At 35.5% G+C, this 26,738-nt stretch overlaps 1 protein-coding gene across 1 annotated transcript in view; it reads left to right on the forward strand.

The window, feature by feature from the left end:
• LRP1B (LDL receptor related protein 1B) overlaps positions 1-26,738 on the forward strand; it is a 264,021-nt gene that overhangs the window by 82,419 nt on the left and 154,864 nt on the right. Inside the window, exons 18-30 of the mRNA XM_026040854.1 lie at positions 97-264; positions 2,017-2,199; positions 6,876-7,076; positions 8,715-8,960; positions 10,289-10,486; positions 11,825-12,029; positions 13,299-13,463; positions 13,930-14,174; positions 19,008-19,139; positions 20,368-20,595; positions 22,688-22,862; positions 23,159-23,253; positions 26,222-26,371. Of these exons, the coding sequence (XP_025896639.1) occupies positions 97-264; positions 2,017-2,199; positions 6,876-7,076; positions 8,715-8,960; positions 10,289-10,486; positions 11,825-12,029; positions 13,299-13,463; positions 13,930-14,174; positions 19,008-19,139; positions 20,368-20,595; positions 22,688-22,862; positions 23,159-23,253; positions 26,222-26,371 (2,391 nt within the window). The remainder of the gene's footprint in view (positions 1-96; positions 265-2,016; positions 2,200-6,875; positions 7,077-8,714; positions 8,961-10,288; positions 10,487-11,824; positions 12,030-13,298; positions 13,464-13,929; positions 14,175-19,007; positions 19,140-20,367; positions 20,596-22,687; positions 22,863-23,158; positions 23,254-26,221; positions 26,372-26,738) is intronic.

Genomic DNA, 26,738 nt, shown 5'->3' on the forward strand with positions numbered 1-26,738 from the left:
CCTTTTCATCAATACTGTGTTTCTCCTGAGATATTTTATTCAGTCTTTTTGTCTTTTAAAGTTTTAAAATAATATTCATAAAAATAATCTTCACAGATGATGACTGTGGCGATGGGAGTGATGAATTAGGCTGCATTCACTCGTGTTCTGCCGATCAGTTCAGATGTCGTAGTGGCAGATGTATCCCAGGTCACTGGGCATGTGATGGTGACAATGACTGTGGAGACTACAGTGATGAAGCCAAAACAAACTGCACTGAGGAAGGTTAGTTATTTTTCCTGTATTTTAGTACTTGGTTATGAATGCATTCTTCAGTCAGTGGAAAAGAGAAGACTCTTTTAACCATGGTATAACTTGGAATGGAAAATATGTAAAGGTCAGTACGTGCCTTTTCAAATGTGCATCTCTCAGAGCATCCTTGAGTCTGCCATCAGTAAATAAAGAAGGGAACCAGGTACCAGAAGCCTCGGAGGTTCTGTCTAGAAACACATATACAGGCTGCATATTATATTTCTATTTATTTCAGATAACCSTGAGGAGTGTTAGCCCCTAACTGCTGATTATAGTGTACAGTGGCATAGTGCTGGTAGAATTCCTAATTAATTGAAATAACTGCTCAGTCATCTAACAACATTGTAAAATATAATAGAGATATGATTTATAACAGACCCATTGGAATCCACCTAGGGTAACTTCAGCATTTTTCTTCTTTTCTTGTGCATATATTGCCTCCAAAGTTCCTTTTTTCCATTTACCTGTTAAAAAGATGCCAAGCTTTTTCTCTTCCTATAAATCCCTTCTGTCAACTGAGAAATTTTCCTGTCTAGTCTCATCAGCCTGTTAAACACAGTAATTGGTAGAGAAAATGATTATAGGTGGAACTGGGAATAGACCAGAGTGGTGTCTGGGAAGGGGCAGTTTACATCACTGCATTTTAGGATTTAAGATGAGGCCTGTTTTCAGGGTCTTGCTGCAAAAGGGTGTGGGAAGGAATTTTGGTTAATATGTTTTGCAACAAATTTTGAAAACTTCAGATATGATATGACACTACAGAAGCATACTATAGAAGAATTATTATTTGAAAACACATTGGTTATTATACTGAGATAAATTCCTTAGTTTTAATTTACTGGAATATGCTAAATATGTTTTCTCTCCTTTCAATAGAGATATAATTTATCTAGCAAAGTGGGGGCAAGAGCTAACTGAAAAGGACATAGTCTTGGAAATAGATAAGAATATTAAGTATACAATGAGTAATTTAAATCGCATAATTCTTGCTCTTCAAAACTTTGAAGGCTGATTCTGTAGCTGCCTTGAGTTTATTTTTGTTGCTGTGGAATTTGGAAAGGTGTGGATTGTCTGTCAGTGCTGTGACAGCAGGAGCCTGGCAGGTGTGGGGGTTCAGAGCTCTTATGTAATCTGGAGTAGAGCTATCACTGTTCGGTTTTCTTGCAAACGGAAGCACTTCTTGACATCTTTCATGCTTATGAAGTAGGAGATGTTGGAAAAGTGGGAGAGTATCTCAAAGTGGAGAGGAAGGGCTTCCACAGCAACAGGACAATTCCAGCAGCCTGGGTCTTCCTTACACCCCACACCCATTCTTGTCTGACAGCTGCGTAAGAAATGTGTTGTTAACTTTGAGCCGGTGGTGAAGGGGGAGAGAGAGCAGTGAGCAGGGTAAGAGAGGGCTTCTCTGGAGCTTGTGTTGAAGTCACGAGTTGGGAAGAGTGAGTGCTGAGTTACACTTGTGCACTGTAGCTTTCAGTTTGGTCAAGAAGGAAGAGGAATGAGAAGCTGGAGCAGGTGAGAGAGTGTAACATGAATGGCCTTAGAACCATTCCGTTGACCTGAAGGTCCTGTTGGGCCAGTATACAAGTTCCAGTTCCTACTCATCCTGTCTTTAACTTAGAATGTGAGGCTGGGGAACTCCGTGTGTACATCTATGCCACCGTAAATCTGTCAGAGAGAAAACTCCCAAACATATTCTGTGATGTAATTCTTCTTTTTTCTAAGAAACTCTGTCTCTTGGAAGATGCAATGGGAAGGAATTTCAGTGCAGTCCTGAGGGCAACTGTGTTCCCGAGCTGTGGCGCTGTGATGGAGAGAAGGACTGTGAAGATGGCAGTGATGAGAAAGGCTGCAATGGAACTATACGGTTGTGTGATGAAAAAACAAAGTTCTCCTGCAAGAGTACAGGTACAGTATGCACATGCAGACCTATTCTGCTCATGTTTTTATTCTTTGCATGGGTATATATGATTTTTGTCATAAATTACTCTTTTATTATATTGTTTAGTTTTTTAATGTTACCGAGCTGCTGTTAGTAGGTGTATTATTATTACAAAAGGCAATATACTTTGCCTAACCTGCTTGCTGACTCATCACACAATTTATGGCTTTTGTTCCGTTTTCTGTCTAGGACATTGAAAGTAAGCTGATCGAAATGGCATGAGGTAATTAGTTAGAAGGCTTGGCAGAATTCAAACTACAACAACAGAAGAAAACCCCATTTTCTGAGAAAACTTAAACATAGATTATTCCAAATATACTTGATGAAAAAGATCTGAAAAGCCTGTAATTTAACTAGTTTGCATGAGCATATTTTGAAAAACAATGCTATATGCAACATCTAAGACAGCGCCCAATTAAGAGACTCATTCTATGAGGTCATTGTTTTATTGATCTTTTTGGAATTAGTTTCAAACTTTAATGAAATAAATTAAAAATGATTTTTTTAATAAAAAATGAAATTGGTTTCTAATAAAACAAGTAATTTCAGTTGCTATTTATAGAGTTAAAAATAAAAAGAAAAAATCTAGGCTGATGTAAGAGCTCTTCATGTTAAATATTTCAGTCTAGATATGTTAATTCTGTCCAAAATTGTTTGTAGTGTGTACAGATACAATAGGATACTTCATTCAGATCTACCGTATGAGCATGTACAGAGAGTTAATTTTTTAGCACATGAACTTTTTTTTAGGATATTTTTGAAATATTTGAAAGCTTGCTGCTGCTTGACTCAATCATAACATCTAAAGAAATAGATATGAAATACAGAATTGTGGATAAGAACATAATTAAAAGATTCTTTTTTTATTATTCTTAAGTATTCTTAAAGGGRGTTACTAATGAAATAGGAAACCTGACACAAGAAATAGTCTTTTATGGTACYATCCTTTTCCTAGTGCTTTAGTGGCTCAAGTTTCAGGCTATACTTGCCCGTTGTGTACTTATATACCATGTACACAGTGATGCACAAGGTTAGCAATATCTCACTGGGCTGACATTATGAAGGATGAAGCATGAATTATTTGGCTGCCACTTATAAATGTATAAACAACAAAATTTCCTTTCATCAAGCATTTTAGCAACTGCTAAAATCAAGGGATATATAGCTTTGCTTTAGGTGAAAATGCAGTTATATTTGCTGATTGTGTGGAGCAGTTCCTTTTGGAATCAACAGAGCTAATCTATCAGTAACCTTCTTCCTTTGCTGTCTTTCCCTCAGCTCTAGAATGAGCAAAACTGTTTTTCTGGAAGAGGCATGTTGGCAATGCATTGAAACAGAAATTGGCAAAATCAGCTTTTTAATTAGCTTACTTGTCATTTTGATTCCAGATGAATAATGTGAAGTAAAGGGGTACTAGTGGTTTTATGAGAAATACTTTCCATTGTGATTCTCTCAGATTTTAGAATGATTGTTATTTTCTGTATGGATTATCCTGAGGAAATAATATCTATCCGTCCACGTTTTTGAAACTTGTTCTGTTTAAGAGAAGCAGCAAATCCTCTGTTTATATACTGCTTGGTGGTATCTAAGATAGAAAACTTCGATTTCAGCTTTTTCTATCACTTTTTTATGGAAAAAAAATTCTGATACATTGTATCTTTTTAAAAAACTTTTTATCATTTTTTGCTGATCTCACTTGAACTGTCTAAAACTGCACAGTTCTAAACTGTGGTATTAAAAGCCAGCCAAAATTCTGCAGAGCGCTCTGATCAACAGGTCTTGGAAGGACATTTCTCCTTTTTGCAAGAACTTTACACAGTTGGTTGTTATGATAAACAGTAAACTAGAGCTTTGAGTAGCAAATTGATATCAGGTGCAGGAAATAACCTGATTGGGAGCTCCTGGCTGCTTCTGGCCATTTGTTTCCTGCTTTTAACTTAGACAGTCTTTCTTTTCAGTTTGTTGTTTTAAATTCTGATTCTGTTATTCCAAATGAGTTAAGGTATGTCAGYTCCATCTTTTATACTCTTAAGAACATGGGTAGGACGAATCTACAGATTCTATGAGGGCTGAGGAGAAGGTTGTTATGGAAGGAGATKATGGACTCTGGAAGATGAGATTAACTAAGGACTCTGGTGTGGAGAGCAGTGAGGAATTCAAAGGTGAATGGTAGGATATTGGTCAGAAGTTGGGTTCGTATAGGAAATGATAGTGTTGAAACAAAATAGTTTGTTAGTAAAAAATGCTATTGTGTTCTATAAAACAAGCAAGCTTATTGATTGCAAGGAATCAACAAATACAGCTGTTTATTTTGGTAACTGTCAGATTAGAACATGTCTTCATTTTAGTAGAATGAGATTTGGTACATTTTATAGATTAGGAAGTGACTATTTTATAGACTAGGAACTCTAACTTTAGACAGAGGTAACTAGAAATGTGAATCAGTAAGGGACAGCAAAATAAAAATACTTTAGTGAATTTGAAGTATTTTTTTTTTCAAGTGAATCATAAAATACTCTGTTAAGTATTGGATTTTGGCAAAGATTAATTCCTGAAATAAGTTCTACTTAAAAGCATGTCATAGCTATCGTGGTGGAAGGTGGATCTTCTATTATCAATGCATCTTCATTAAGAGAAAGGTAGTGAAACAGATTTCTTCTGCAAACAGCTATATGCAGAAAAGATTAAAAAAAGAGAACAGGAGCTGGAAGGAACATCATTTTGCTCTGGAATCATGCAAGTCTAATCAATATCAGTATTTTCCATTAACTTCCTTCCTACTGTTGTATTCTGATAATATGTGTAAGGGTGAGCTGCAGACATATTATACGTACAACATAATTTTCCTTTTTCTGTACATTTGTAACTCTTCAGTGTAGCATATKTGGGATTTTGACCATTATACAAAAYGATGAAAGATCCCCTTTCTAATCTGYATTTCTCTCTAAGTTTCCCAGGTGATTTTTGCACTGGTGAAATCATGTTCTGCTTTTTGCAACCATCCTCACTGTAGTATGATCTGAAATTTTGRTTTATACCTTTTCTTCATCAGCAATAGAAGTCATCAGGCACTTGCCTCGTAGAATGCTTCAAAACCATTCTTTATTCATTGTTCATGCTTTGCTATCTTTTCAGTCTTGAGGATCATGGCAGCTTTCCCATTAAAAGAAGACTAAAGTAATAAGCCAGAATCATTACACTAATCTTAAGCTAACTAGCAAGTGTTCCTTTTAAAGCAAATTAAAATCTGCTGCTGTATTGTGGTAGACCATGGAGTTACAGTTAGGGACAGTTATGTTGTGTGCACAGTTCTGTAATAAAGTAGGTACCTTGAAGTGTTTTTTCACATGAATCCATGTCRTGGGTGGGACAGAGAAAACAGCAGCCTGTAATGAATGTGATACTGTAGTGTATTTATGCACTAATGAATTTCAAGCTTTTTACCCTACTTGATTATTTCACACATATGCCAATTTTGTCCCCAAGAAAGTGATACTCTCTTGGTCTTGACTTCCCAGCTGGAAAGTTGCTGCTAGTTGGAGAAAGTTGAGCAGAAAATCGTGTCAGTTCATGCAGTGTAGCTGTCTTGCAGCTTCCCATTTGGACTGACTTTAGCAGTCAGCCTGTGGATGACCCCAGGCATTTTTCTCTATGGAATAACCCTTTTCCAGAATCTTTCCCATTTCAGGCCATTTTTCTCCGTCTCAATAGACTATAGGCAGAAGTACAATGGAAGATGAGTCTCCAATTGGTAGTTCTGTCTCATGTCTATTTATTGGAGAATTGAGTTTAAAAGTTCAGTTTTGGACACACACAAACACATGCACATGCTTGGGTGTGCACACACAGTTACGTGTCTGTAAATGATAACATTTGCAGTCTTTAATTTTCTGTCTACCACATCCTTAGCTTGAGTGATCTGACTGTGATACCTGTATGTTTCTGGTAGATCAGAACCCTTTTCTCAGTTGAGAGACTGATAGTTTATGGTCAGCAAAGGAGTGGATTTTTTTTTTTTTTTTTTTTTTTTTTTTCAGTTGAGGAGTGAAGGAAATGATCTGAACCTCGTTTAAATAAAACGCATATCTTTCAGATGCTATAAGTGCTTCGTATAAAAGATAATTGTTCATCTGACATGATCTGGGAATGTCTTGCATGTAATTCCTTAATGATTTTGTTTCCTAATTCTTTGTTAATACAATGCAATAGTTTGGAGCTTGACTCTTATTCTTACAGAAGGTTATTGGAGYAGAAGAAAAGAGGAGGAGAGAGGATGAAAAGCAGCAGAAAAATATTTTTTTGAACATATTACTATAATTTGTTGTATTTAGCTCAGATTATGAAGATACATTCTACCTGTATGCATTTCTATTCAACAAGGAAGCAAATAAGTTTGATTTTTTCCTGGGAAAATTAGGCTGTCCAAATTGACTTGGTTCATACTTCAGTATCAACCTGAGTTGGTTTGTTTCAGCTCATCTGTGAGGAAAGTACTGTTAAGATAAAAGCAGATTAACACAAACACAGATACTGCTAAGGCAAAAGCAAAATACAAATAGATTTCTGTGTATTGTTTTAAAGTTTTTCTTCCAGTGTTTACTTCTGGTCTGATGTTTTGTGTTTATTGTCTCTTTTCTCCAAGGGAGATGCATTAGCAAAGCGTGGCTATGTGATGGCGATATTGATTGTGAGGATCAGTCTGATGAGGATAATTGCGAGGGCTATATGTGTGGACCACCAAAATACCCTTGTGCTAATGATACCTCCATCTGCCTACAGCCTGAGAAGCTTTGCAATGGGAGAAGAGATTGTCCTGATGGATCCGATGAAGGCGATCTTTGTGGTATTTTTCTTTTAGATACATTTTTCTAACTCTTCTCAATTATATCTGGCATGCTATTCTTGAAAAGAAAAACTCCTTGTACTCACGTTACTGAAGTTTTCCCATGGTAGCTTGAAAGAGGATATTTAATTTATATCATCCTTTTTTTTTTTTTTTTTTTTTTTCCTGTTTAAAGTATTGATTTTCATCAAATAAAGGAAAGCATCCTTTTTATGATTCTTTCATCCTTCCTAGAGGTGAACAGTTTGAGGGACTATGATACATGTGAAGGCTCTAAACCTAACTCGTAGTTCTCTCAAAGTACAGACGCTTGAGTTGATGGAATCCTATCAAGTAGCAGTGTAAGAGCTATAAAGAAATACGTTATCCTGCTCATTATACTTCTGGGTTCACAGTTTTCTTCCTCAATCAGAACCAAACCTTTGCCTCATTTGGTGTTAAGTGCTTTATGTGTATGCCCACAGCATGTAGTAATCATCTCGTAGAAGAGGATGATCCTGATTATTTTTACCTTGGTGCAGCTCTTAKATTTGACTCACATTCTGTGTATGTGTGCCTTTCAGGTGTGCCTTTTTAAAACTTTTCTCTTATTTTTCCCCTCTGGTTAATGAGGACACAGGSAACTTTATTTGGAAGCATTGATATGTGTTTCTAGACTCTTGAACAGATGCCTGTCAGTTCTTCTGACATAATCATAATACAGAAATTTCAGTTACATAAGAGACCTTCATGATCAATTTCTATCTTAGATGGTTATCTACAAAATCTAGGTCTTACCTCTGAAATGGTCAGTGATTATCTTAATAATCTTAAGTAGCGTAAATATTTGGCTTAACTAAAAGATGCAAAATAGGCCAGGTATATGGATGAAGAATCAGATTAGGCATCGTTTTTGATCCTTGTCTAGATTGAGGAATGGTGCCTATGTAGGTCACTGCAGCGTATCAGCATCTTATTCTATGTCTTCTACAAATACAGCTTTTCCATTGCCTGGTCATCAAGAGTGACTGTAAATAATATCTTTTATTCAGGGGATATTCTCTTATTGCAGTGCTTTGACCAATTTTCTTTCTCATTCTGTCATTTCACTGATTCCTCTCATTATTATTACTGCTTGCTTTTATTGGTTTTTTTATTATTCTCTTTCTTTTAACTCCAAGATTCTTCTTAATATACTCTCTTAAGATAACAGGTACCCTGTTACCTTCTATTCATTTCACAGTCATTGGCAAAGCATCAATTCTTGCCTTTAGTTTCTACAGAACACCAGGCTTAATTGTCATTTATTAAATTTTCTAAAAAAAATTTCTTCCATGGTGTACTCTAATCTGGAAAAGAAATCTCAAGAATTATCAGTATGTCCTTCTCACTATGGAGAAGCCATCTTCAATGCTTACATCTCCTTTATTTACCTACACCTCAAAAAAATTCTAAAACCTGGAATATGAGAACATTGACCCAGAGAATAAAGCAGTAGTATTCTCTAATSTTTCTCCACACCTTTTTGGAAAAGAAGGAAAATGAAATGCTGATTTTTATTCTTTATATGTAGCTGCTTTCTCAACAAGCATATAGATAAATGTGTGATGTAACTGACGGCATTTGCAGTCCCTAATGCTTTTTTTCATGTTATTTCAGATGAATGTTCCCTTAATAATGGTGGGTGTAGCCATCAATGTTCTGTGGTTCCTGGAGGAAGAATTGTGTGCTCATGCCCTACAGGATTCAGTCTTAGTATGGACAACAAAACTTGTGAAATTATGGATTATTGTACCAAACACCTTAAGTGTAGTCAAGTGTGTGAACAGCATAAAAATACTGTCAAGTGCTCCTGTTATGAAGGCTGGAAGCTCAGTAAGGATGGAGAAAGCTGCATTAGTACTGGTAAGTGGAGATTCAGTTTTTTTCACTGTTCCAGTCACTAATATATATACACACAGATACACACATGCAGGATTTATATTTTGCAGAAATTGATCAATCCCTTATATCAATGACATTGGTGAGTTATGTGGAAATATAAGATCAATCTTACAATATGCAAATAAAAGCGGTAGATCTCAGGACAGAATGCTTTGTCTCGCTTTGCTCTGACTCCACATGCAATTTCCAAATGCTGTAAGAGGGTCAGAGGAGGACCTGATTTAGAACTCTTCAATTTCAAAAAACTGACATCATCTGCAATTATCAGTTCTTCGAGTTTAAAAAAACATATYAGCATGAAAAATGAAGAGCAGGTTATTTAACAAATCAACAAATTTTGACTGAGGCTGCAGAAGAGGTAGGCTGAGCTCTCACAAGAGCTTGCCTTTGCTGAACGATGTAGTCCTCTGCCATCTCTTCACGCCTGATTTTTCTTGCATTTTTCAGACCTTTGTTTCTGTCCTTTCCTTTGCAGTATTTCTCATGTAACAGAACATAAATTTGTTACAATTTTTTAATGTGTTGTTCATTATTGAGAAACACAAAAGAAGTTACTGGTGTTGTTCATCCATGTCTGTGTTCTTATGAGTGAGAGCTCCTGAAATAACGATATCCATGTAGCTGCAGAAGCTTCTGATCTCCTATGCAATAGATGCTAATTTATCACAAGTTGGGAACTGCTGTTAAACTGTTCCTCAGATTCAGAGAACGGATGCTTGTGAAACAGCTGCTAATGTCAATGATTCTGTTCTTCATAAAGTTGTTCAACCAATGCAGAGCTTTGAAAAACTGSATTTGCAGAAACTCGGTTGTTACCCCGACAAATATAAGGATCATTTAGAAAGGCCAAGCTTTTCCAAGTATGTAGTAGTAAATAATTTTGAACTAGTTAGGTTTCGGAACAATGCATAATCTAATAATTTTATTTTTTTCTGAAGTTTCTGTGAAAATGGATTTTAATTTTGGTAGCTTCAGACTTTTTAAATCGTAGCCATGGAAGTCCCTGTGGTCAAGCAGTAAAAAATAAGGATCAATAGCTAAACATATTATTCCTGATTTTAATGCTCAGTATCTCTATGTGTGATCAAAGGTAATGGTAGAATGAAAAAGTGAAAAATTTCTTGGACTAAAAATATGTTCAAAAGACTTCTTATCAGGTGAATTGTTTTCATAATCCTTTTCTTTCAATAAAATATTCTATGTCTGTCTTATTCCCTGTGTCATTTCTATCAATATGTAGCAATCTCTGCTTTATTATTCTTTTGAAATGTATAATCTTTTGCTTCCAGATCCATTTGAGGCTTTCATAATTTTTTCTATCCGACATGAGATCAGAAAAATTGATCTTCACAAACGTGACTACAGCCTCCTAGTTCCTGGTTTGAGAAACACAATAGCGCTCGATTTTCATTTCAGTCAGAGTTTGCTGTACTGGACAGATGTGGTAGAGGACAAAATTTACCGAGGCAAGCTTTCTGATACTGGAGGTATGGACTGAACCTGAGATTTCTTACTGGTCAAAATTGCAATTACAAGATATTGCACCTGACACCAAATCTGTCCTGCCATTCAGCCTTTGAAAAGCTATACAATGTACAGCTAGGAAAACAATATGTGAAAATTGCCATTTGTGCTGTACTTTAGCAGGGAGAAAATGGCAAACAAGAGGATTGGTATTTCTTCCTAATCCAAATACAGAAATACTGATTTTTTTTTTCTTTTTGTAATTTAGTTCACATTAAGAAAAGCTACAAGGATTTATCAGGTGTTTGATAAATTATTACTTTTCACTGGAGGCGACCATTCTTTTTTCATAATTTTTATAACGTGAAAAGATTTGATCTTTACTCTGGTAACATAATTATKGTCTATAAGTAAGTATAATCTCATAATAGAGAACAGAGTATTTCTATAGCATAATATAATATTGTAGAAACGTATGCTGGAGTGTATCTTCAGGCACTTTTATTTTTATGTTAGCTAAGAATTAGTAGCATATCCAGCCCAGGACAGATATACCCTACACTTTACATGCTTATGAGTAGATCAAGAGAGTGAAAGACACACCACTTTCCATTAATGACTGTGGCGTGTTTGCATGAAACTAGTAGAGTCTGTTGTCATCACACTGAGTTCTGGTCACTCTCTCTCAGAACCCGGATGATTTCTGATCCATTTTTAAAATAAATGAGTCCTCAAGCCTGCAGCTGTCTAGAACTAGTTGCATCTCCACAAGATGCATCTGTCTTCTGGAAACTTTKCCTGAGACTTCCTGTCTTCCTGAGGGCTAATGCAGTGCTTCTGTAGTTGCTGTTTAGCTGAAAAATTTTGAGAATTATTGAGTTTAAAATGAGTTATCTAAACATACTTTTGATTCTCTCTGTCACAAACTCTCTGACTTTTACTCTAGTTGAGTAAGAGCTGAAATGGAGCTGCACAAATTTTGTYTACTGGGGGGACATGTACTTCCCAGCACATGCAGAAGGATCCCTCTTGTGAAGAGATTCAGTGTTTGCCTATATGTGCTCTGGTCTTTATTGAAAAATTTGGAGTTTTAGATACTAAACTATCTGAAAACTAAAATTTTCTGTGACTATGGAATGAATTTGCTCATTCATTTATACGTGGCCATGGCCGTATTTGTTTACATTAATCTATGATATCCATAAAGGGAAAAAAGAAATGTTGCATGGCACAAAATACTGTATCACCTGTCAGATTAATCCTGAATTCTCTTTGGAAGTGTAAAGCAGCAGTATATGTCCATGTCCATTCTATCAGACTCTATATTAGCCCTTTAAGTTTTTATTTCTGTTGTTTTTCAGGGGTAAGTGCCATTGAGGTGGTAGTACAGCACGGCCTAGCAACTCCTGAAGGCCTGACTGTAGACTGGATTGCAGGAAACATATACTGGATAGACAGCAATTTGGACCAAATTGAAGTGGCAAAACTAGATGGCACTTTGAGAACAACACTAATAGCAGGAGCTATGGAACATCCGAGGGCTATTGCTCTGGATCCCAGATATGGGTAATTACAAAAAGTTTTCTTTTTCATGTTGCCAAGTATTTTAAAGTTGACGACTTAAATGTGAGATTGCTTAAGTTCAAGTTCATTTTGGTTGTGAGTTACAGGGTCTAATACATCTTCATTAATTATTGAGCCTGCGTTTGAGGCAAATGCCGTACACTATAATCAGTTTTGCCCCAATGAAAAGGGCAAGACGAGTCAGCAAGAGAAGGTAAGTCAGGAGATACAGGTGACTGTTGTCAAATTACCTCTCTTGCTGTGTAATTGCTTCCTTTAACTTCAATAGTGTGGTTGTTACTAGCTGGAATACAGTGATCTAGCATTCCTGTATGGATAATGGAAATATTTAGACATTGCCAAAGTAAGTTCATCTCATTTTGAGGCTGGTTTTGATGGGATTTGTGCAGTCCATGGGAGGAAGTTAGAGCTTCTGCAAAGCTGATTCAGAGAACTTGGATTGAAGGTTAATGTAGATGATATAAATATATCCACTTTATATGTTTTGGGATATTGAAAAAGTGTGTGGGGAAAATGTCAARGAATGTGTATTTTTGCTTGAGTGGTTATTTCAAAACATTGTGTACCRCTTTTCATAGGCGCTAAGTGGAAAGGCCTTGTAAGAATGTGTTAAGGACTGAAATTGTCCAAAGTCCTTACTCATCAAAAGTCCTTACGCACCTTGTTATAGTCCACTCGCTATGCAGTCAGTTCTTCTTATAACAAAAGCTTTCCCAGTTTTCTTAGTGAGACTAATCTGTTTCAAATCCCATAGTGACGTGCCAAAATCATGGGATCCCCATTTGGAAGGCTTTTTATAATAGATGGAAATCTGTATTTTCTTGTATTGCTTCTATGTCCTTGCTATCTCCTTTCTTCCCTCCCCATCCTCTTCATCCGAGGATTGCTTTCAAGGGATCTCAATCATTTTTTGATGAGCAGGATATCAAATTGTAGAAGGAAGACAAGACAAGCTGTCACTAGTATTAATAGACATAAGGAACAGACTTCTTGCAGACTTATAGACAAGTGTCTTCAGTGTCATGATTGCCCTAAAATTGATGAAATATTAATAACAAAACATTCTCTCCATGTTACCCTATGACTTMAGGGAATTTGTTTAGTCACTCAAATTCACCTGTGTATTTTCCTTAGTAAGACACTTAAATATGGGAACTTTTTTTTCCAGCTTTAGTGTTTTGAGCGCCCTAAAATTTTTGGAAGCTTTAAAATGTTCTTATATTTGTTTTCTTTTTCCTCTCCTCTCACTAGAATTCTATTTTGGACAGACTGGGATGCAAATTTTCCTCGCATTGAATCTGCTTCCATGAGTGGAGCAGGAAGAAAGATCATATATAAAGATATGGATACTGGAGCCTGGCCAAATGGTCTTACTGTGGATCACTTTGAAAAAAGAATAGTGTGGACAGATGCCAGGTAAAGAGATAACAGTATCCTTGTTACGTGTTTATAACTTCTTATTCTTCTATATAAAAATGTGAACCAATGAGAAATGGAATATACATTATGTCCATTTWTATTTGTATTATTGTTATATATGTCTTCATGGTTCAGTTCTATGCCTTTTTCAGTCTTTGGCATACAGTTGTTTACATACAGAGTGTACATTTGATGCATACTGAATATGCTGTAGTACTGAATACTGGTGAGCTGAATAATGTATTTTGTTTAAATGCAGAAGAAACTATATGAAAAATCTTGCTTAAATTCTCGAGAGAAGATGAATCATTGAATTGAACCAATTAACGATCATATTAGGGTCAGGGCCCTGAGGGCACCGGTAGGCATTATTGGCCCTGAGCAGCCTCACTTGAGGTCACAATTTTTGTGTAAATTCCTTTTCTAATTTGTATGTAATGGTAAATTTGGGTTTATCTTGTAGATCGGATGCTATTTATTCCGCATTATATGATGGAACAGGCATGATAGAGATCATACGAGGTCATGAATACCTTTCTCACCCGTTTGCTGTTTCTTTATATGGGAGTGAAGTATATTGGACTGACTGGCGGACCAACACATTAGCCAAAGCTAATAAATGGACTGGCCAAAATGTCAGTGTAATACAAAAAACAAGTGCTCAGCCATTTGATCTTCAGATATATCATCCAAGTCGTCAACCGCAAGGTAATTATCTGCTTAWAGAACAATTTATCCTCTCTCTGAGAGGAAAAAGTATTCTTTTTATATACAACTATTTGTGTACAGCTTTGTCGTTAACAGTGTTTAGTGCTGTATTCAACACTACTGTTTCTTGGATGATAATACAGATCTTTTTGAACTAGAAGTTTCATGGGGTCAGCATCTGTGAATATTGTCCGGTTGGGCTCATACTGTTGTTCTGTAATGAATCTAATGSAGCACCACATGTATTTAAAACACTTCCACCTTAATTTTATTTATTTGAAATAAATAGTCTGCCAAAAGATGCTAGCTTTCTCATGCTTTTCCTTAGAGTAAGGTCAGGATTTTTTTCTGTGGGGAAAAAAAAAGCCATGTGTATGATTTTTATTAAAATAAATATTCACTTKTATAATTGTCTTTAATATGCTGATTTATTTTCTGTTTTCGTTTCTTGTGCAGTCTTTATTTTGTTTTGTTTTTCTGTGAGGACTGTGTACTTTAGAATCTACCAATACAGACTGCTGTTCTACCTAAATAGCTTAGGGCAGGTTTTATCTGTCATTTAGAGCTTTACAAAATCTTATCCCATTCAGTTAACAGCTCTCATTTTGCAATAACATTTGCAGCTTACAATTTCAAATTAAAAGAGTAGTTTTTTTCATAGGAAAGGGGACTCAACCAGCTGGAGGCCTGAGTTCCGAATTGGAAACTTAAAGAAATATTAAAACCTTGTTCCCATCCAAACCAAAAGGTAGTTTACAACACCTGTGTCAGTTCAAAAGTAATAGGATATTCTTTAATTCTTCCTTAATATATGATTTTGTATTTTTAACTTCAAAAATCATCTTTATAAAACTTACCTATTGGTGTGTATATATTTCTATTTCAGTTCTTTAGCAATACTTAAATCAACACCAGAGAACTGATACACAATTAGAGCAAGCTAGTATATTCATAGACTTTGAAATTAGATTCTAAGAGCTGAAAATCTCGAAGCACACAAACAAGTATTGAATTTTAGCTATCTGATTTAATGAAATAGTCTATTTAATTCTCAATGAAATATGCAAAAAACCTGCTAAAACTTATCTCCTCGAGACCGGTTTACAATGACTTTCTCTTACCTTCTAGACAAAAGGAGTAATGTTTTCAAGTGAAACTTCAAATGATTTTATCACTGGATTGTAAACCTGTCATTCAGATGGGTGAACATTTAGTCAAGAAATTCAAATTACTGACTTCAGTGTTCATACTGCTGTGCTTAGTTCAGGACTAAGTTCATACTGCTTAGTTCAGGACTAAGAAGGAAATCAGAGTAGCCCATTAGTAACACATTTAGTATTTTGCCACATTATGACTGTATATTCTATTTCTGTAAAATTCCATAAATTCTCCATATATCTTAATAAATGCCAACATWTATCATTAGTGGAATACCTCGACATCTGTGAATAAACAAAATTTTGTGGTTATAGACCATAGCTAGGCCTATAACTAAGCCTGTCTGGAGAAGTTTTTCAGACTTACCCTGAAAAACAATAATGATGGAAGGGCAATTTAATATGTCTGTCTATTGCAAAATATACAATATACAGTATAATTTGATTGCAAATATAGGAAAGTTGGGGGGAAAAAAGCACCCAAGGGAGAGCAGTCTTAGAACATCCCATGGCCATGTTGATGGTGGTAGAAATTCATTTGAAAGTCATATCATGTAGTTAAGGTTCTCTGATATATTATGCTTGTTCTTTAATATTAAGAAATGACCTTCCGATKTTCCTTTGACCAGGGTTTGTAATGTGCAGCAAGCTATTCAGATGTCTTTGTTAGTGGCTCCTGGGCAGTATTTATTTAAAAACAATCCAACAATTTTGGATGGCTTTGTAACTGTCCTAAGACATATTTCTGCACTAGTTACACATAGCAGAATATAGATGTAGTTCTGATGTAAATGAGTACCAGTAAATTTTCCCTATGGACTAGTAGGCAGGAGCTTTGAAGAATGCAGCATCTATATTTGGTGTTCTTACAGTTGTGGGAGAGTTTCTTATTAGCTATTTCTTATTGTTAGAAAAAATAGTTATCATTTGTTCCAGTTTGGAGTGGAACCAAACAATTTTGGGGAGATGCCATGTTTTTATGGAGAGACTGCCGACCAAGAAGATGTGTTAGCAAGTACTGCACAGCCAGACAGATACTTCCCTGAAGGCAAATTATACAAAAAGTTTTCAGCTGGTGTCAGAATCAAGAAGTTCGGTTATCAACTGTCTGCATGCAACTTTATTTTTAAGATACATAAGCTGYCAGATTCCAAGTTATGATTGCTCTTCAGAATTTACTTTATTCCCTTTCAGTGAAAGCAGTTCCTTCTTAGAGTGATACTGTAAGCTCAATTGATACTAGAGAAAAAATGATGATACTGTGAGAATATTTCTTCATTTTCCCTTTGAATTTTTAACAAATAAGGAATGAGTGAAACATTAGAATTCCCCAAAGGGGTTTCCGTTGTATTGGCATTGCAAAGATATAACACTGAAGAACAAACRTGATGGAGTATCAGATCCACAGATGTGCATCCATATCACCCATGTAGGTGAAAGATTATTAGCTCTTTTAACATTTTGTGTAACTGACTTTGAAATAAAGTAGAACCATATAAATTCCTGTAGTTGAAAGCCTCATATTTGTTTTAATTCATAAATGCCAATTAAACACAGAAAATTTTCCTGAGATATTTGTATGAGTGATATATTTACAAAATAGGTTCACGTGTTAGTTAAACAGGGGGAACTGCAGCAGGAAGCATGTTCTGCTGCAAGATGAAGATGAGTTGGAGACCTACTCATCTTCACAGAATCACGACTGTGGGTTGGGAACGCTATTGGCATAGGAAATGTGGAGCTTTGGCACAGGAAATGTGGAGCTTTAGGAAGAACATGTTCTCAGCTACACCTGAATTTTAAAAATCCATTGGCTGTAAAGAGCAATGTCTTCCATTCTAGACATGAGAAGTTGCAGCTGTAACGTAAGGTGAATTACTGAGGATAGAGATGAAGAGGAGTAAATACAGTGCTCTAGATCTCACAAGGATCRCAATTTAGCTGTGAATTCCTTAACCATTCTCTACTTCCTGATTATTTCTTAAGGAAATAATTAGTTTGTGTTTAAAAATCATGGACTTCTTCTTCTTTTTGCAAACTCAATTTTTATAGATTAAAAAATAGGACAAGCAGTACAGTAACAGGAACATTAAGTATATTGGCACCAGTGGGCACTGTTTTGTAATTAAAGCATTAAAATGTTTAACTTCATAGTACTGTTTTGCTGTGTTATTCTGTGGGGGCCTGAATTACCAGCTGTTAAACTAAATAACATTTTACAGAAAGGTAGCTTAAGATGCACTTGAGGAAACTTTTGATCATCATATTTTGGCAGGGATTTTTTTTTTTTAAACGTTACTGTTTTGAGTTTTAGTCATAAACTATTTGTGTACATTGTTTATACAAAATATATAAGTGCATATAGTTTTTGAATCTTTCAAGTASTTCATACTGGATTCCTTCATTCTTTGTGTCAGTTCCATTCTTATGACTTTTGCTGTTGAATATACAAAGGAGGGCGCTGAAACGTGTTCATGGGACATCATAGCATAGCAGCCTAACTCAGCAGCCTGTCCTTCACACTGGTGAAGGATCAGCGTCTGCAGGAAAGTGTGGAGCTGAAGAAGAACGCAGTCCCRCTCCTCCAGGACACCTTGTAAGCTTCCACTAATCTGTGCCCACACTTTTATATAGACAGATTTTTCTTACATAAACAAACTGAACTTACATAAGCTCTGAATCTGAAGTTTTTTGGACAGACAATTCTGCAGTGTAACTTTGCTCTGCATGAAAGAGCAACTCGCCTCATTTGCTTTCACCCTGCTACTGATATTTCTGTGTAGGATGTGTACCTATCCCTTGTAATGTGAGAGCTGGTGGGCTGTCATTTTCTAAGTACATTTTTTTGTTTGTTTCACTTACAGGTATAATATATGAATAAAAACTCAGCTGTATAATCAACAACATTAAAAAATCAAATAGGATGTTAACATTATTATACGACACGTAGTTAAATTGTAGATCTCGTCGTGTTACAGATGCTAGTTGAAGTGCTTGTCATTGTGGATGTAACTGGCATAGTTTCAGTATTATGTTATTGTACATTTAGTCTAGTTTATGTGCTCTTTTCTCAGTCATTTGTCATGTAGCTCTTGTATAGCCTTTCTTAGCTGGAGTTCATTTAGTCTTTTGTCATTTTTTTTTTACATATTTGAATACAATGAATAGAGCATACTCTGTTGTAGAGAATCCCTTTATTTTGAAAACCAAATGCTTGTTCTTACTCTTTTGTTATTGTCCATTATTAAGTTATTAATCTGTGATGGCACTTTCCTTTTCTCTATCCTGACTTGGTTTCTTTACAAAAGAAAAATCTAGGGAATTTKTTGAAAATCTTTTTGAATTTAAAGTCGATACATCATCTCAGTAGCTCCTGCGTGTGTATTCTAAGCTGTTATTGGTGAAGCATGAGATATAAAAAAGTCTGACTTTTTTCACATTATGTCGCAGTTGTTCATATGTCTACTGATTTGTTTATTTGATATAGTTTCTGCATCTAGCTTGTATGGAAGCCAAGCCTATTGGTTCTAGCTGCGGAACATCCTGAAGGAACAAAAAGTTACAGGAAAAAAAAAAGTCCCCTCCTGCAGTGCCATCTTCTAGGCATTAACAGAGGAATGAAAACTTGCTTCAGAAGATGTTTTTATATTTTGTRTATTTCATTGTGTGATTCCAGCTTCTAATCCTTGTGCTGCTAACGAGGGCAGAGGTCCGTGTTCACACATGTGTCTCATCAGTCACAACAGAAGTGCTGCATGTGCGTGTCCTCATCTGATGAAACTGTCCGTGGACAGGAAAACTTGTTATGGTAAGTTTTTTTCTCCCATAACCTGAAAATTGCATTTGTTTTAGAAAGGAGAAATTAGAATGCACAATCTTAAAAATGGTCTCTGCAGTGCATTGTAGTGATAAACTTTAAAGGGACCTCACTTTTGGAGACTTAATAATACGTGAGGTATGAGGAGCTCTGATACTGTTACCTTTGTCATTTTTTTTCTATTGCCATGTGTATGACATGCTAGTGGAACTTATCTTTGCAAAACAGGAAGATTAATAGTGTAAAGAGCATTATCAGAAAATGATGAGTCAAGTAACCTGAATAACAAAAAGGTACTTAATGACTTTAATCTCTACCTGTTCTTCTGAAGTTCCCTTAGTTTCATTTTCCGGGATTAAGAGCTAAAATGAAGAATAAATATTAAACATGCTGCCTTTCAGGAGAGTTTTATAAAAAATTATAACACTTTTAAGCTGTAAAAGCCCTAGAAATGTCAAATAATTGTGTCCATTATTTGTAAAACCTTGTAATACAATATTCTTCTCAGTGTCCATTAATATTGTCTAGAAAATCTGAAGAAAAAATATTTTCTCATGCTGAAGGGTATTAGAAATAAAGAAGGTACCTCTTTTTATATATGTTGACCTTTGCTAAAATATTTTTAGAGGTCTGAGGTAAAAAGTAGGGTTCTGTCCTGCCTTTACTGATTTATGAATCACACTTCTCATTAGAGAGTATCTAAATTTGTTTTAWCGTTCAGTGAGTTTTCCTTCCCCTTATTTATCTGCTCCCCTTTGACTTTAACATTTAACACTTAACACACAATGCTTAACATTTAACACTGAGGGATTCCTGCCAACTTTCGTTCTTTTGTTTTCAAAACATTCTYCTTTTCTACTCTTTTTCCCTGAGATATCGTATGTTGATTTTATTTTTATGATGTGCAAGTGAAGCGGTATTTTTGATGGGGATAAGAGGATTGTTTTTAAAAACAAACTTGATTTTTTTTCTTAGAGTTTTGCAATAAATTGTTGATACTGACAGGGGCAGTGGCATCTTTTCCAGTATCCGAGATTAATATATTTTTTTCTATGATATTATAATCTATAACATACTCTGTTACTAGGCTGTAAGCCTTCTGGAAATCCTATGTCATTCATATACTTTTACTTAAGCATTTTGAAAATGTTCTCAGTAGACTTCTTTTAGCCACTGAGGTAAGGAAGATGAGCAGTGGTGTTTTCCTGTTTCTCTACAGAAAAGAAAAAATTTCTTCTTTATGCAAGACATTCAGAAATAAGAGGCGTGGACATAGAGAACCCATATTTCAACTTCATCACGGCCTTCACCGTTCCTGACATTGATGATGTCACGGTCATAGATTTTGATGCTGCTGAGGAACGTTTGTACTGGACCGATGTGAAAACACAGACCATCAAGCGTGCCTTCATTAATGGGACTGGCCTAGAAACCATCATATCGAGAGGTAAATAGTGTAATATTGCATTTAAAATAATTCTTTGAAGTAAATACTTTCTGAGTATACACTGAGGTAAGTACTTTCCATTCAGAGGCCAAATCAATCTAAAGCCTGTAATTGCTTCCACCCTCTGCCAGTATCTCTAGGGCTAAGTGATATTGTTTGTTGCCTTTTTCTATATTTTTTCCAATTGTTTATTTATCCGTATTTATCATATGTTGTTTCGCTATTCCAACCGGCTTTTTATTTGTGTTGTAAGTTTTGTATGTCAGATGTAATTTTCATATATATAAAATTTACAAAGTTATAGTCTTCTGACACGTGAAAACATTTACATGTTATGTGTAAAAGATCATATTTGCTTACACTTATGTTTTCTTACTCCTTGTAAGAACATAAGAAGCTTTAGAAGTGTGTGCTATTGGGATTCTCAGTGGATGAGGTATTAAGCCAGTGTCAGAACCATGTGAAAGCCATGTTTTAATGTTTTAATCTTTTTAAGAGTATGAAATTTTGAAATCCTTGTTTCTAGTTCCTCCAATAAAAAAAAAAAAAAAAAAAAAAAAAAAAAAAAGCAGAGGTTCAGTTTAAAATGGGTCATGGCTGTACGTTTGGTGTCCGTTGTTCCATTCCCTAAAGCAGTCAAACTTCCCCAAATTCAGTCACCATTTAACCTTCAGTATATGCAGCTTTCCTATTAATTCATCAACAAGAATAATTCAGYGAAAGTAACCAAAGTGGAAGAGCTGCTGTACAAGATGTGAACTGTGAGCAGTTTTACAGTATACAGAGATGCTGACTAATAYGGACCTCTGCTAAGCCAAGGCAGAGCGTGCTGGTATTCAGACCATCAGCAGTGCATTACACCCAGGCATGGAGTGTGAGCAAAACAGGCATCTCTGGTGAACATAAATATTCAAATGGTGTGATTTATTTTGTTATTTATCTTTCATAGCATCCCTTGATCCTTTGGAAATGCCGCGGATGTTGAATGCCTAGTAGAATACGTCCTGTACTGTCACGTCATGATCCATGACATGAGTGCTTGAACATGAACTTTTTYCCTTTACATTCTTTATCCAGTATAGTACTAGGGGGAGGGGTATCACTTGCCAAAAAGCTTTGAAACTACCAAAACAYTCATACCTTATGCATGGTTTTGCTGCCTCTGCTCTTTCTGAATACCATCCTAGTTTGTGGATGAACTCACCAATGAGAACAAGTAGATTTCATTGTGATCTTGTGCCTATAGTGAATTTTTCAGGGCTTCAGATATGTTTCAGGTCTAGGTTGTTTGTTCTGAATATAACATGTTCTYTTTTCAAATTCCAAGGAGGGAGTAAATTTGAATCTTCAAAACAGCATTCAGTATTAGTTCCAGAATAAGCAGCTATACAGTGCTGAAGAAGCTTTATTTATCTCTTTACCTGCTRTAGAACTATCTCTTCTTGGACCACCTCCAAACCCTTGTTCCTTTTCTTTTCTCTCCTTCCTCCTCTCCCTCTCCATGTATTGACCAATGACTTTAATCCAGATTTTCTGTACTGAGCCTTCATGGTGCCACAGACGTAAGTAGGATTTCTAACTTCAGTATAGATTTGGTTTACAAATCTATATATGTTCTATGTCTCTTTACAAATCTCCATATGTTCTATGTCTCTCACTCTCAAAGAAACATRAAGCTTCACCTTATGTCAAGTTTTATGTTTATTTAAATATGATCTTTGAATTTCCTAATAGGATGTAACTTGTTCTGTGCCATCATGTAAATGAGAAATAAATTATTTCCTTAGTAGAAAAATATTCTGAAAAAATATAGAGGCTGACTTTTTGTTGTTGTTGTTGTTGTTTGGACAGTAGGTTTTATGCTGATTTTTCTGCAAGTATTTGTAGGTGTTTTCTTGAGTCTTCAGTGGAATTTCCATGTTAATATTTGTTGCAGGATTTGRCTCCAAAATAAAAACCATCATTGCTAATTGCACCTTGTTACAGTATTGTAGGAGTTTGTTAAGAAATAGCAGAAGGTTTTTTTTTTCTTCTTGAAAGTCTGAAAATTTATGAAGTAAATCAAAAGAACAACTGCTTTCACTTTTTGCAGATATTCAGAGTATCAGAGGTCTTGCAGTGGATTGGATATCACGTAATTTATACTGGATTAGCTCTGAATTTGATGAAACACAAATTAACGTGGCTCATTTGGATGGTTCCTTGAAAACTTCCATCATTCATGGAATTGATAAACCCCAGTGTCTTGCAGTTCACCCAGTAAGAGGGTAATATATTTGTAGCTTTAATGTTACCATAAAGTTCATCAGGCGATTTCTTTTTCATTCAGATATTTAGTTTGTTCATTCTGTTTTCTTGAAAAATTTTACTAAATGTGTGCATCTGAAAGATTTTATACAGAAATTCTTAACTGAGTATTACTTCTACTTACTGTTAGTTAAATCATTTAACCATTAGTTGTGTATTATGTATTTTGTAAATATGTATGCATTTTCACTGCTGATGTATTGAAAGTACTGCATACACAAGGCAATGTTTGCAATATGTTCTTTTTCCTTCTCAGTAAGCTTTATTGGACAGATGGAAACACAATTAATATGGCAAACATGGATGGCAGCAACAACAAAATACTCTTTCAGAATCAAAAAGATCCAGTTGGTAAGTAATATTACTTATGCATGCCATGATGCTTCTCACATTCTGTAGAACAAGGATATTAATATAGACACATTAAAAACACCTCATATAATTTTGTGTTTTACCATACTAGGATACGGCAGTGATTGTTTGGTTTTGTTTTCTTCTATATGAATACTGTCATTCTTGCTGTTTCCATTTTGTCATGATTCTAGTGCAGCATTATTTTCTTTCTCAGCTGTTCTCTTTTTTCCCCCTTGTCTGACTGTATTTGAAAATCCTCTAATAATCTGATTTTTCTTTCCAATAAGTAGCAGTCTTCAAACAAAATATTCCAGATATGAACAAAAGATCTTGAGACTAGCCCTTGAAATTTTATCTAAAACTTAATTTTTTGGCAAACTACCTTTTTAAGTTTTTTATTAAAAAACTTATGTTTTAGTGGAGAAGTTAGTGGAATAAAAAAAGGTTTCTTAACTCTTTGTAGCTGATTATAGTTCAGATGTAAGAACAGTGCTTAAACGTAGTAAATCACTGCATTTGTTTCTCCACTGAAACATAAGTTAAAAAAGTATTTAATATCTATCTGAATCTCTTTTGGGAAATGTGAGTAAAACTTCCCAATTGTTAATCTTGCTATAATTAATCTAAGTGACAGATTCACTGTATTTGTTTTTATTTTGAAAACAAAGATTCATTGGTTGTGTGACTTTTAATCTGTATGTGTAATACTTGAAGCAGAATTGTATCATCATCTTATTAAAACAACCAAACATTCATTTTATGAGTGTGTATTGCTGTCAAATACTAACTTGGAACATATTAATAGCTTTTACGGGGAGGAAAAAAAAAMGATCTCTTAAGTAGAAATTAACATTCTAAACAATCCATTGTTAAACTAAAAATTCTTGGTTAATATTTATTACTTAGCTTTAATAAGTGCTTGAAATAGCTTATATGTAATTGGATTTTAATTTGCCAATTAAGGCTAATTTCGTATTCTTCTGTGATTAGTACAATTTCCAAGTCTATGTCAGTCTGTCTACCGACATCGGAACTACCTAATTTTGCCGGTTGTCGTGGTTATTTGCACAGTACTTATGGTCATTGTCACTCACACATGAAGCCCACCCAAGATATCATTAAGATGTTAAGAGAGTAGAATATCYGTACAGGAGAATGTCTGAATGTCTGTTGAGCTCACAACCAGCAAATCACTTGTTTTCATTAGTAAATACAGAATAATTCCTGAAAAAAAAAGAAAATCTATTTGAATAAATGCTCTTTGTCTAGAATGAAAAATAATACGGTTTCACAAAGATCAATAATTGCTGGTATAACACAGCAGAAAAAATATTCTGGGAGGAAAGATGTGGTAGAGGTGGAAGTAAGGAAATAGGAGTGTTAGTTTTGTCAGTTGTGGGAGTGTAATTGGCACACCTGCGTGTAGAGGTGCTGCAAGCAGGAAAGCTGACAAYGTTGTAATTGCTGTGTACGGAACACGGGTGGCAAGGCCAGGAATAGATCTGTCTGTAGGAAAGTGGAGAGCAACTGACTGGCAGCAATAAAGAGACGGAGAACAGCAAATGCTCTCCGTCTCAGAGCAAGGAAACCTTTTATTGCAGATGGAGTTTGTAACTGTAGGGAGGTTCGTGCAGATTTCCAGGAAAAGCTCCCAAGGTTACTGTACGTTCTGTGAYTTCTGCTTGTTCAGCCCTTCCACTCTGGTTAGTGGTTATTTTGGAAGCATGAAAAYGGTTAAATGCAGAGAGATGTTGCAAGATCATCACTGTCTCCTGAAGCAGCTACCCAGCATCTTTCTCATCTTTCTCCTCTCCTGAGTCTTTCTGTCTGTTTTGAGGATTTTGCTTTTGTTTTTTTAACCTCTCCCACCTTCGGGCGAACCAATTGCAGGCAGGGTTAAAACGATGAGTTACTGGAAATGAACTGGAAAGCTGTTGTTGGAAAGTTTAGAAAGTGGAAGCCTCTTGGTCTATTCTGTCAAATGTGTGTGAGAAGTGGTGGCGTGATGGCAGCTGTGAGTACTGTAGCACGCAGCACTGCCTTTTCACATCGGGATGTTGAAAATGGATCTGGCTTTCCATGGAGAAGTGTTTTAGAGGATGCAAGGAGGGTAATGTTGWATTTTTAGGTGTTGACCTATGGAGTGAAATACAGTGTTTTGGGGGAAGTTGCTGGATACCTAATATGGATTCTGGGAAAAGTCTAGTACCGTGGCAAATTATTATGACATATCTTGTCACCATGCCTAGCAAATTTCACAGTGGAAAATCTACTAAAATTACCTGAACATTTTAAATGGATTATAGAACTCTGAAATATTTATCTCCTTGTTACTTACTGTTATTTCCAGAATAATGCATGCTTTGTTTACGAAGTAGGATATTCTGCAAGTATTTTCATTTCTATGCTTTTCTGGCTTCTGATGATGAAGAGTTGGTCATGAAGTCACTTCACTATGAAGTGAAATTAAAATTAATGCTCTAAGTTGAAACTTATAGTTTCAAACTAGTAGGGTTTTTATAGTACTTTCAGATTCGTCAACATTCTAAGCACAAGTCCGCACATGAGAGAGCTGGTTCTTAACTGTTTTTAAACACAAAAAAAAAAATGTATTTTTAAGTCTTTATATATTCATAATTTTAGAATGAAAATTGGCATTTGCTTGTAGTTAAAGACTTCTCTAARGTTCTCAGTTCATCCAAACAGTCGCTCACTGTCAGATCAGTAAGCAGACACTGATTGATTTCTGTAGGTGGCAGAAATATAAAAAAGGCAGAAATCTTTGAAAAAGTATTCACTGTCAAAGGCCAAGTTTATTTTGTTTTTGAATTGGTGGATAGACAGATAACAATAGCTCTATACATTTTTTTTCCTTAAACACATTTTTATTACCAAAGCATCTGAAAGATTCTAAATGTATATTGTAAGTTAAAGTCATAGTTAAAGCTGAATGTATTAATTGCAGGTTTATCAATCGATTATGTGGAGAACAAACTTTACTGGATCAGTTCAGGAAATGGAACCATAAACAGATGCAATTTGGATGGTGGTAATCTTGAAATAATAGAGTCAATGAAAGAGGACTTAACAAAAGCTACAGCTCTAACCATTATGGGTAAGTCCAGTGGTAACATCTTACTTTGCAAGTGACAGGATGCTGATGAATTATGCATTATCAAAAGCTTGGAAATGGAAAACATCCTGTGTGAGTGCAAACACATACAGTACGTTCACAAGCAGCTTGTGTGCGAGTTCATTGAACATGTAATTTACAATCTGTGTTGTGGGTATATGTTTCTAAATAATATGGTCTTGTTTGTGTATGCATAACACAAGGTGACAGCCTGACGGCTTATGTTCAGTGCAGCTGCTTGTAAAGCGTGTTAGGAGGAGGTCTTTTATTGCAGAGAATTATCCAGGACTTGCTGCTTCTGCTACCTTCTCCGTTCAGAATAGCCCCAGTTTCTTGACTTCTCATGAGC

Source organism: Nothoprocta perdicaria, unplaced genomic scaffold (genome assembly GCF_003342845.1).
Source record: "Nothoprocta perdicaria isolate Ctin4 unplaced genomic scaffold, notPer1 scaffold_27, whole genome shotgun sequence".
Lineage (NCBI taxonomy): Eukaryota > Metazoa > Chordata > Aves > Tinamiformes > Tinamidae > Nothoprocta > Nothoprocta perdicaria.